A 12570-nucleotide genomic window follows, 5' to 3' on the forward strand; every position below is an offset into this window, starting at 1 on the left:
TGTAGGGCGCAACCTAGCGGTACAAAAATTCTGTTTATTTTTTTTACGTTTTATAGCTTAACATTGGCGAATGTGATATTACTTGACGGGAACTTGCTAAATTAAATGTTTGCGTGTGTAATAGACAAATTTTAGTCGTTTAAATAATGCAATTACGCACGAAAAAAATGCCAATTTTTTTGTCGGGATCCCGGGAATCCCGGGAAATTTTTTTTTCATTTCCCGAATCCCGGGAAGTAAAAAATCCGGGAAATAGAGGTACCCTATACCTTACCCGAAAAAAAGTTTGGATGAATTTAAATTCAACGTTGAAAAAACACTCGAAAGCAGAGAAAAGGGTATTAAATTATCTGCTTGAATTATTGTGTACAGTTTTAAATGTTTGGGAATTAATTGACAGAATCGACATGGGATCTTGTGGATGATTTCCATGTGAGTATTTCAAGGACTAATGTCATACCTCACCACTGCATAGACCCTTTAGTGGAAAGTCCCAGACAAAATTCAAAACAGTTTCGAAGATTTTCCATCACATTATCATCTGATGATTTGAACATTTATGTGAATGATGAAAAAACAAGATCATTTTGTGGGTTTAAGGAAAGTGTAACGGACAGAACTGAGTATGATTTCTGTGGGTGCACTCATGCGCGGAAACTTATTTTGTGTTTGGGTTGTGCGCGTGCTTGTAATGTTGAGTTAGTGTATCCATTGTAATCTAGTTATTTCTACGTTATTTTAATGCCTTCTTGGCTGTGATCAGTTGCATTTCTATTTGAATAAGGTGGAGCCGTGTAGGCATTTAGTTTTAAAACGTGTTTATTCTAGTTTTATTTATCTGTTTGCTGTGAAACTGCAAATTGGAACAAAAGGTTGAGAATTGCACGCATATAAAAAAGTACACGGCAATTAAGGATCTGTATCCTACATTGAATTTAAAACTAAAGTCAAAACTGCATTGTTTTGAGTTACGTCTGTGATCTGTTCACATTGTGACGTAATACGCAACGTGCATAGTTGATTGGAATGGATGAAGCAGGCGAGGAGCCCAATGTTTCTAAGGAACTGTTTAAAATACTGGACGTTGTACGCTCGGGAAATGGTTCTGTAGGGAGATCAAACGCTTCAATAACAAACTGTGGTTCCTTTGGAAAAAGTTTGCGTTCCATCAGCTCGCGTGCACGTAGACTTGTTGATGAAAAATCACTGGCACTAAAGTATGCTCAGGAACAAGTTGCCATTGAGGAAGAAAAACTGCTTGTTGAAGCTGAACAACGTCGTTTAACGTTGGAAGATGAACAACGTCGTTTAACTATGGAATCTGAGCGTCAACGTATAGAACTTGAAGGTAAAATAAAGAGCTTTGAATTGAAAAAGCAAATGGCTAAAGCCAGGGAAGAGGTGGCACAGGCCACACTGGCTGCTGAACATGTCAGTGAAAGTTGCTCTTCATCAGAATCTTTGTCTGATATTGCGTTAGATGGTACACCAGCAAAAAGGTTGCCAATGAAACGTTTGACGTGCTTGACTAAGGCTTTCGATGAGCGGCGTGGCGGAAAAGTTTCGGTTCATGATGTTTCGCCAACATCACCTTTTCTACTAGGAAGACCACATGTTAATGATGCATCTATAAATGTTCGTGCTGATCACGAATCACCACTTGTTGCATCAAACTCGTTGGGTCCACTGTTAGAATTGGACAAGGCGCATAAAGATTTGCCGCCGTCTCGGAGGGAAACTGGTATTTTGCCTCCAACCGATACTAATATTCCAGGCAAAGGAAGAAACGCTGACGTGGAATATGGGACTCTTGATCAAAGCCCTATGAACCAACCTCTTGGACCTGCAGTATCAGGTACTAGACCGTCTTCAGATATGGTGTTTTTTGCTGAAATGATCAAACAAAGTTTTAATTTGCCATGCTTGACCATAGAGAAGTTTGATGGTGACCCGTACAACTATCACAAATTCCTAAATGACTTTGATCGTCAGATCAATCAAACGAACCTTAGTAACTCTGAAAAACTTAGTTACCTTCGTGAGTTTTGCACTGGACGTGCAAGGTCTAACATTGTGGAATGCAAAAGTTTGCCATCTGATATGGGCTATTCTGAAGCATTGAAAATACTACACCATCGTCATGGACGAATTGAATTAGTGGTTCGTGCACATATGGACAAACTGATTGGAAGGAACCAGCTGCGAGAAAATGACTTTCGAGGTTTGCAAATGTTTCGTGCGCAGGCAGCCGAAAGTTACAAATTGTTTGGAAGATGGAGTTGTCGCTACACGCTGGACTTGCCACAGAATTTGGAGGCTGTGGCTCAGAGAATGCCACCGGATTATATTGCACAGTTCATTACAAAGTGTTCAAAACTTAGACTCAAAGGAATATCTCCAACGTTCCAGACTTTGCTTAATTTCTTGGAAGTTAAGTGTGAAGACATTCTGTCGCCGATGATGAAATACCTTGTGCGGGACACTCAAAAGACAAAGGTTAGGAACCAGTTTGGTAAACAATCTCGAAGTGTGTTTAATACAGTTGTAGCGAACACGGAGTGTGATGGACATCATTGTAAAGGGTTGGTGGAATGTTGAGATTGCGGTGGACGACATAGCTTAAAGGATTGCAAGTCATTTATAGGACGGTCCCTCAAGGAGAAATACCAGTTGGCCCGTCGTTGCAGACTGTGCTTTAAGTGCCTTGGGGCTGGACACTACATTGATGCATGTCCATCTGAGGAGACATGCCAAGTAAAAGGTTGTAGCAAGTCGCATCATACACTGCTACATTGGAGCAAGATTAACAATGCATTGGGACAGTCACGTAAGGGGCGAAGCTCAAGTGCCGCCATTGACCCAGATACGGTAAATGGGGTCGGTGTTGTTGCTTCAACGTCTACTGCTCGATCATTTAATGTGCGATTGAAAGTTGTGCCCGTCAAGGTACGTACTGTGACATCGGATAAATGTGTACTTACATATGCATTTTTGGATAATGGTGCGAATACGACCCTGTGCTGTTCTCGTCTAATGGATAAGCTTGGGCTTAGTGGCAGGTTGAATCCTTTGTCTATTGAAACTATAGCGGGGACGCATAAGATTGATAGTTATTGTGTGACTCTTTCTGTTCATGGTGTGGGACAACACGCTGATGTAGTCTATGACCTAACTGATGTTAGGGTTGTTCCGAAATTACCCAGCTTGGCTGGGAGCATTCCTGTTGGCGAAGACAGTTTAAGATACCCACATATTAGCCATTTAGACTTACCCGTGGTTCGAGATGGTGGGGTTGATTTATTGCTGGCAGCTGATCTGCCTGAAGTTCATGAATATACAGAGATTATCCGTGGAGGTCATGGAGAACCTGATGCATTACACACACCACTTGGATGGTGTCTGTTTGGTACAGAACGCAACAGGGGAAAGACTCAAGCATCAGTAAATTTTGTACAGACTAGCTGTGATCAGTGTGGTCAACTTGATGAAATATTTGGACGAGACTTCATGGATCAGGGAGGTCATAAGCCCACATACTCATTGGAGGACAAGCGGGCTCTTGCTGTGATGGAAAGCACGGCCACTTTGGTGGATGGACATTACCAAATGAGCCTGCCCTGGAAGTCTGATAACCTAAAGCTGCCGTACAATAGAAATATGGCAGAGAGGAGACTAAAGAACCTTATGCGTCGCTTACAGAATGACGAGAAGCTTTGTGAGCAATATAAGAAGAAGATTGCCGATTACATTGAAAACGGATTTGCTCGTCGGATTCCGGATGAATGTCTGAAGCGTACTGATAAAACGTGGTATATTCCTCATCATGCCACTGGGAAGAAGTTTCGCATTGTATTTGACTGTGCAGCAACGTTCAAAGGAACATCTCTTAATGACAATCTGTTTCACGGCCCTGATTTGACCAACTCTCTTGTTGGTGTGCTTTTACGCTTTCGCCAAGACCCTGTGGCAATTATAGCGGATATTAAAGCCATGTTTCATCAGGTTAGTGTCCTGCCTGTGGATTGTGACTCTTTGCGGTTTCTTTGGTGGCCTGCAGGTGATTTCACAAAGCCACCAGTTGATTATCAAATGATGGTCCACCTGTTTGGAGCAACAAGTTCTCCCAGCTGTGCAAGTTTTGCATTGAAAAAGACCGTGTCGGATAACAGCCATCTTGTTGGTGAAGATGCTGCAAAGAGTGTTTCAAACAATTTTTATGTGGATGATTGGCTGGTGTCAGTCGCTTCTACGAAGCAAGCAATTACTTTGGTAGGGGACGTTACCACAATATTGGATATGGGGGGCTTTCATTTGACTAAATTTGTAAGCAATTCTTCAGAGGTTCTTGACTCACTTCCTGGCTCAAACCACAATATTTCCTTCCTTGATTTAGACTTTGAACACCAGTTAGTTGGTCGTACACTGGGTGTCCGATGGGACATAGTTAAGGATTCTTTTGGGTTTAGAGTAAACATATCACCCAAGCCATATACCCGTAGAGGGGTTTTGTCAATGATGAGTCAAGTGTACGACCCCTTAGGTTTCATTCAGCCTTTTCTTCTGCCCATGCGGTGCCTTCTGCAGGGTCTTTGTAACTTAAGTTTAGGATGGGATGACCCCCTTTCTTCAGATGCATTAGTGCACTGGGAAGAGTGGCTTAGACAATTGCCTCTGTTGGAGCACCTGCACATTCCTCGTTGTTTAAGGCCACCTTTAGGGTTTACTTCTGTACAATTACATTGCTTTGGGGATGCTAGTAATTTAGGATATGGTGCAGTGTGCTACCTTCGATTTGTTGACTCGGTTGGTCATGTCAGTATTTCATTAGTTTGCGGCAAAAGCCGAGTCACTCCCTTAAAGCCCGTTACCGTTCCGCGGCTTGAGTTGGTAGCCGCTGTTATTACGGCGAAGCTCGGTGCTATGGTGGTGCGCGAGTTGGATTACGTCATCGACAACGTGATGTTTTGGACAGATTCGTTGACTGTGTTGCACTATATCCACAACACTTCAACAAGATTTCAGACATTTGTCGCCAACCGTCTTGCTGTGATTCATGAGTTGTCGAAGCCTTCACAGTGGCATCACGTTGGTACCAAGGATAACCCGGCGGATATTGCTTCGCATGGTGTAATGCCGAAGGAATACAGTAATGTACGGACGTGGTTTGAAGGACCGGAGTTCTTGCAGAAGGAGGCGAAATTTTGGCCAAGTCGGCCGAATTTGGAAATTGGTTTATTCCAGGACGATTTGGAGATAAAGAGGCAGCGGCGTGTGTATGTCACGATTGTGTCTCCCGATGTGCTGCATCTTTTGCTGCTTCGCTATTCGTGTTTCAAAAGGCTACAGAGGGCGGTCGCGTGGTTGCTGCGTTTTAAACGGTGGATAATTTGGAAATTCTCTCGCCGAGAGGATAGAAGACCAACATTTGAAGTTGAGGGACTTACAACCCACGAGATAACAAATGCGACACTGAGCATTGTTCGACTTGTGCAACGAAAGTCATTTCCGGAGGATGTAAGATGTTTGTTGAACTATGAGAGTTTTGCAGAAGCTTTGCACCATACTACTACACCCAATTACAAATCTAATTTGTGTCCTCTCAACCCGTGTCGCGTTAAGGATGTACTGTATGTTGGAGGACGACTGCAACGAGCGAATTTGGACCAAGAACGTATGCATCAAATCATCATGCCGTATCGGCACCATGTCACCGAATTGCTAGTCATGGACTGCCACATTAGAGAAGGACATTGTGGGGTGCTACATGTTCTTGCTTCTCTAAGACTCAAGTACTGGATAATTAAAGGACATTCCGCGGTGAGAAGTGTTTTGCGGAAATGCCTTTTGTGCAAATTAAGGAGCGCTAAACCCGGGACGCAGATATTGGGGCAGGTGCCTCTGGAGCGAGTTACAATTGGAAAACCTCCGTTTTCAAGTACTGGTGTAGATTATATGGGGCCTCTCTTTGTGAAGCTTGGAAGAAGTCAAGTTAAACGCTACGTTTGTGTTTTTACGTGTTTATGCACAAGGGCAGTGCATTTGGAAGTGTCTCCGTTACTGGATACCTCAGCGTTTATTAACGCATTCCGTCGTTTCACTTGTCGCCGTGGTGTCCCGACTGATATGTTTAGCGACAATGGAACAAATTTTGTCGGCGCAGAGCAGGAGCTTCGGGAAAGAATCAGTCAATGGAATCAACATCATGTCCATTCAAGTTTGCTGCAAGTTGGGACGAATTGGCATTTTAACCCACCAGCGGCCAGTCATCAGGGAGGAATATGGGAGAGAATCATCCGGTCAGTTCGACGGATTCTGTGCGCTTTGCTTGGGAGCACTTCTTTGACCGATGATACGTTAACGACCTTAATAAGTGAGGTAGAACGTATACTGAACAATCGTCCGCTAACATCAGTTAGTGACGATGCCAAGGATTTAAAGGCTCTCACACCAAATGGGTTGTTGATCAATTCGCTTCATCCTTCCCTCTCTCCTGGAGTTTTTTGCAAGGCAGATGGTTATCGTCGATCCTGGCGCATGGCGCAGATGTTGGCTGATCGGTTTTGGGAGCACTGGATGCGCGAATATATGCCTTTGCTCCAGGTGCGTCAGAAGTGGATGCATCCTTCGCGAAACCTTGCTGTTGGAGATTTAGTTTTAATTGCTAATAACCAGACACCACGCGGTGATTGGCCAAAAGGAATGATTGAAGAGGTCTTCCCCGACAAGGAAGGATCTGTTCGCAGAGTGTGTGTTCGTACTGCGCGTGCTGTATTCAAACGCGATGTACGTAAGATTTGTCTCCTGGAGGCAGCATGACTTGTGTGTGGTGTTGTTTAGTGTTTGTTCTGCCGTTTTATTGATAAATAATTATGTGGTTATTATTTAGGGGTCGGAATGTAACGGACAGAACTGAGTATGATTTCTGTGGGTGCACTCATGCGCGGAAACTTATTTTGTGTTTGGGTTGTGCGCGTGCTTGTAATGTTGAGTTAGTGTATCCATTGCAATCTAGTTATTTGTACGTTATTTTAATGCCTTCTTGGCTGTGATCAGTTGGATTCTATTTGAATAAGGTGGAGCCGTGTAGGCATTTAGTTTTAAAACGTGTTTATTCTAGTTTTATTTATCTGTTTGCTGTGAAACTGCAAATTGGAATAAAAGGTTGAGAATTGCACGCATATAAAAAAGTACACGGCAATTAAGGATCTGTATCCTACAGTAAGGGTGAAACTTTTTGACAGCATTTCTTGTCTTGATTTGGTATCAGATTGTTTGTTATTGTTTCCAAACAATTCCAGATTTCAGGGCAACCTGCAGTTCAACAACTGAATAAAGTCGTTCAGATCGTGGATAAAGCATTCATGGATTTTCATTGCAAGCCTTACTACACAAACCCATCCTATCACATGAGTGTTGCTTGGCATCTCAACCAATTCACAGAAGAATCCAAATTAATTTCAAAACTTTCATCAAATTGGAACAGAATAGAATTGGAGAACCCTGAACTTTTAACAATTGATGTGGATGAGGTTGTTTGTAAAAGTGGCAACAAAATGTTTTCATGCAAACTAAGTTCAATCAGTTGACATCCACAATACTCACATGGACATCTGTATTGTCACCATTTCATCGGATTTTTAGTGAGTTTTTCCACTTTTTGTGGTCGAGTTAAATTCTTGTTTAGCTCCAGATTTGAACTGCTACATTAAATCTTTTATGTAACATTTTGTTCTTTTTTATATAATTTATGTTTAACTTTTATTGTTTGTCTCATACAGGTTCCAGCACAAAAATCTGTTGTGAACATTTCTAAACATGAGAACCGGCGCTGTTTATAAACGTGATATGATGAATTGCTGAACAGCCGCAAAATGCAGGTTTTTAATTTGAACTGTTTATTATCACGTTGAGTTTATGCCGACCTAAACTCCATACATGAAGTAAAAACAAATTCGCTTAAAACAAAATTGATTCTAAAGAAAAATGCATATGAGCCATAACAAACCATATGATTTGATACTGTTGGATACCAAGCAGTTGTTTGGGCATAATGCGCTCCACAGTGGTACGTCTCTATTGTTTGATGCCCAGTTACGGGTACCCAACTGACTTATGTTGAAAAATATCTGTTCCTGGCTAGTTTGCGAGCTAGCCCTGGGCCACAGTCACCAACTGCACTTATGAGACCCCTACAAGTCAAAACCATCCACAGTGTCCCCAGGTCTATTTCAATAAGGTTGGAATAGGAAAATTTTGTCTAAAAATATTTGTTTGTAAAAGAAACAGAAAACAACAGCTCATCAAAATAATCTCATCAAAATAATCCCCACCGAGAAATGAAAGTTTTCTCAAGGAAAATCAGGAATTAAATATTTTTCAAAAAATCAAATCTGCATTTCCCCAACTCCAAAGAAACAACTTCCAGCCTGCAAAATGTTTTCATGACAGAAAGTTTGACAAGACAAAACCGAAAATTATTCAACACTTGCTTGCAGCACAAAAAAAGACAAGTCTTCAAATATATTTGGACAAACAGTGGGACAATACTACTTCGTGAAAATGATGTAAGTAAGATCAGAGCCATAACTCAACTGCTGATTTGAAACAGCATTGAACTTCCATCTCTATAAAGCAAAGTATTGTATTTACATTTTTTTGTTATTTAATGTGAACAATGACTGTATTTTATACAAATCTACTACACAACATGTGTGTTTCTTGTTTTCCCGCCATTATTCAGGGGTTTGTTGCGCGGAGGAAGTTCAAACGAGTTCACAAGGCGATCATCACAATGCAGAAATTCGAGAGAGGAAGAAAAGCAAGAAAATTATTCAAACTTCTTCTCGCAGAAAAACGAGAGAGGGAGAGAAAAAGGGCGGAGGCGACGATCGTCTTCCAGAAATACACGAGAGGGCGGGCAGCCCGGAAGATGTTTAAGGTAGAATGTTGCTGTTTTTGGATGGTTTCAATGCATAAATTGTTGGTAGTTTAATACAGGATTACACAACCCATGTGTGTCATATTAGTTGTCACATGCCAAACATTTGCGAGACCTCTTTTCAGTGATTGATGCTTGGAGTTTACGATTTTGTACTTAAAATACTAAATACACCCAAAGCACTATCACTTTGTGTAAAAAGTCGTTGAGTGCATTTGCTGATACGATTTCCATGGCAACCTTCATGTTTACACCTTTCCCATTGTTTAGATCCTGCTTGAAAAACACAGACAACTCAAGGCTCTTAAGGAACAAATGGAAAGGGAGAGGAAACAGAGGGAGGAGCAGGTTTGTCCGTCCCTTACTTTCCTTTTACCCGCCAGCTTTATAAATTTAAAGGTCACAATAAGATTGTGTAAGAATCCTGGAACAGAACGGTTTCCTCCACTTTTATGAATTTCCACAGAAATTGTTTGACTAATATTTAATGTTTGACTTCGTGTTTCCATTAAGTTTGTTGAGGTTTCAAAAGTTGGGCGAATTGTTCTCAAAAATTAGGTTTTTTGAATAAACTAAGGCAAGAAAATGGTTTCTGTAGGCGCGCTTGGAACAGGAGAGACTCGCGAGGGAGGAAGAAGAAAAAAGGCGAAGAGAGAAACAGGAACGAGAGGTGGTAAAAAAAACCTTAAAATTTTGTGGTTTCCTTGCATAGAAGGAAAAGTTACCTTTCCTGTGTTGATTGTTTGAAGAAACCCAGACACCAAATTGCTTTAAATCTCAAAAATATTAATTTTGCAGTCGAAATATACTGAAAAGATTTATTTTAGCAATTGGTTGACATGTTTGTACAAGTAACACGAAAAGTGCAATATTTTCTGTGTGGTAATCATTCCCACAATACTTGGCCACTCTCTGATTATCTGGTAAAATTTCCCCTTTCCAGATGGCGAGAGAGGCTGAAATGGCCAGGGAAGCGACGGAGAACGGATTGGAGGAGGACGCTGAGGGTCTTCCTTCACCCCCACCGCCCCCACCTTGTGAAAAAATGTACAGCCCCCGCAAATCAATGGCGAACACGTGGGTGCTTGTGTGTGCTACGTATACGTTTTTGTGAAACAAATCTTGATCTTTTAAACAAAATACTTGCTTTTTGGGTTGGTTACTTTCTAACACTTGGAACTTTTAATTTAATTGTTTCTTGGTTTCCGCCAGCAAGAGATTCAAATCATATTTCTATTGTAAAAAAACAACTCGCCTATCTCTTTGGGCAGGAATCGGCTCTTGCGTCACTCGACGCCGTCATAGATTCCGCTGACGTAGACAGTGCTTACTCAACCGTGAACAAGAGGATGCTCTCATCAGGTGGAGAGGAGGAGCTTGATGATGCGGAACGGGAGGAGATGGAGAAGATCTTCCAACTTGAACTTGAGATCGCGCAGATGCATCGACGAAGCGAGGCCAGGGAGAGTCTTGCGCTGGAAGTGGTGAGAATAAGTGTTGTGATGTCATAATATGATTTAGAATACTGGAAGGTATTTAAGAACAATCTAAGTTGGCAAAAAACTAATCTGGTATTTTTACAAAAAAAGAATTTTTGTTTGTTTTGCTGACTCTAATAATTTTTAATCAGGATCAACCTGAAGCAACCGATAAATTTGTAACGAACGTGGGTGAGGAATATTACCCCGAGGGTTTGATTCTTGATTATTTAAAGTTAATCTTTATCGTTTCTCAACTAACAACAAGTGTAAAAGGTTAATTTCAACCTTACATGGAAAAAGTTAGTAAACAAATATTTCCCCGACCCACAGAACACACAGGATGGAATTGTTCCAGATGACGAGGAGAATTACGAAGCGGAAGACATTAAAACGTCTGATATGGACGACGGTAAGTGTTTAAACGCTTTGTTTTAAAATTTCGCAGTTTTGACACGGGGTGCTATTACTTCTTTAGCAAAGTAATGACGACATCATGTGATTTGTCGTGACGTCATCAATGTTTTTGTGTTGAAATGATGCATGGGGTTGAACTATTGCTGGTGTTTTCAATCAAACTTGTTGATAATGAAACATTATTCATGGGTATTTACCCACTACAGAGAGTTATTACACTGATTCGTCTTTTGATGACGACATGAGTGACGATGGAACATCCACTAGTGGCGGTATGGAGGTCGCAGAGAAGTGGAGTCCCAACGTATACTTTCATTCCTACCTCGACGTGAAGGTTAGACGGAATAATATGTTGGACTGAGATTTCCACCTTCGTGGTTCCCAGTCTTCACAACTCGCATTCGTCCAATATGTTCTCATGGCGCACTGAAATTTCGTGACGTTTTAAGGATGTAATAGTAATACAGTTGTTGATATTGATCAGTTCGCTTGTTACGTATCACATTGATCAGTGCAACAACTAAATGGCTCAGTTTGTTATGGAAATAAAATTCAACTCCACGTAAGTTGGCCAACAACATTTAAGCAACAAACTAGCAAGCGTCACACCAACCTCTGCCACTGTGAATATTGGTTGATATTTGAAAACACATCATTGCACAACCTTACAACCTGTTATAGGGTGGCCTCATGAGCCAGTGGAAGAGACGGTGGTGCGTCCTGAGTAACAGCACTTTCATGATCTTCAGAAGCAAACAGGATAGTTTAAAGTGCGGCTGGCTGTTTAAGAAAGCTGACAGTGGCAAAGGAACTCTGAGAGGAACTCTCCCAAGGAAGAATTGGCAGAAAAGGTTGGTGGTCGGCGATGTATTTCATATTATATTTCCGTTGTTAGTTCTACGTAGCAGTTGTAAGTTACACGAAGCTTGAACACTAAACAAGGTACAACAACAAAACACTAAACGAGGTACAACAACAAAACACTAAACAAGGTACAACAACAAAACACTAAACAAGGTACAATAACAAAACACTAAACAAGGTACAACAACAAAACACTAAACAAGGTACAACAACAAAACACTAAACAAGGTACAACAACAAAACACTAAACATGGTACAATAACAAATAACCAAATCCAGATGGTTCGCGCTGCGCAACCAGGAGTTGAAGTTTTACGATAACGACGAAGAGAACGCCAAGTGTCGGGGGACGATCGACCTCAGTCAAATCTCCGACGTAACTGACGTCACAGAGAAAGAGAATGGCATTGACATCATTATGACGTCATCAAAAGTGCACCACCTTTCGGCGGAATCGAGCGAGGAGGCGGGGGAATGGTACAGGTGAGTTTAAACCAGAATCGCCAACGTTTGGGAAAAAGTCTTTGGATGCAGTGTGGACTTTCACTGAAAATACTGTGAAATGTTATTGAGTGGAACTTTTTTTCCGCAGCATGTTGATGAAGATTGTATCGAGCACGGAGAAAGAGATAGCAAACATGGAAAGCGAGTTCGCGAACCCGAAGAACGCTCTGATGACGGTCGACGGTCAAACCGTTACCCAGGCAACCGCAACATCTGTGTCAGGTGACTCTCGTGTATTTGAGCAAGTTGTCAATTTCTCTTGAGGGAAGGAACGTTACAATATAAATAGGTTTTGGGAGTTCTGGCACTGATTTTAATCTCAGGAATCGGATACATTATGGATGCTACATTAGAACCAATTACTCCTAT

At 41.5% G+C, this 12570-nt stretch overlaps 1 protein-coding gene and 1 pseudogene across 1 annotated transcript; both read left to right on the plus strand.

Annotated features, from left to right (window-relative positions):
- Positions 1–3033: 3033 nt before the first annotated feature.
- LOC145907421 (uncharacterized) lies at positions 3034–6816 on the plus strand. The gene has a single exon (XM_082994835.1). The coding sequence runs from the start codon at positions 3034–3036 to the stop codon at positions 6814–6816; it is 3783 nt and encodes a 1260-aa protein (XP_082850961.1).
- Positions 6817–8441: 1625 nt separating this feature from the next.
- The window catches only part of LOC145907422 (unconventional myosin-X-like), a 37266-nt pseudogene continuing 33137 nt past the window's right edge, over positions 8442–12570 (plus strand).

This window comes from Ascidia mentula, chromosome 6 (genome assembly GCF_947561715.1).
Source record: "Ascidia mentula chromosome 6, kaAscMent1.1, whole genome shotgun sequence".
NCBI classification, from domain to species: Eukaryota; Metazoa; Chordata; class Ascidiacea; order Phlebobranchia; family Ascidiidae; genus Ascidia; species Ascidia mentula.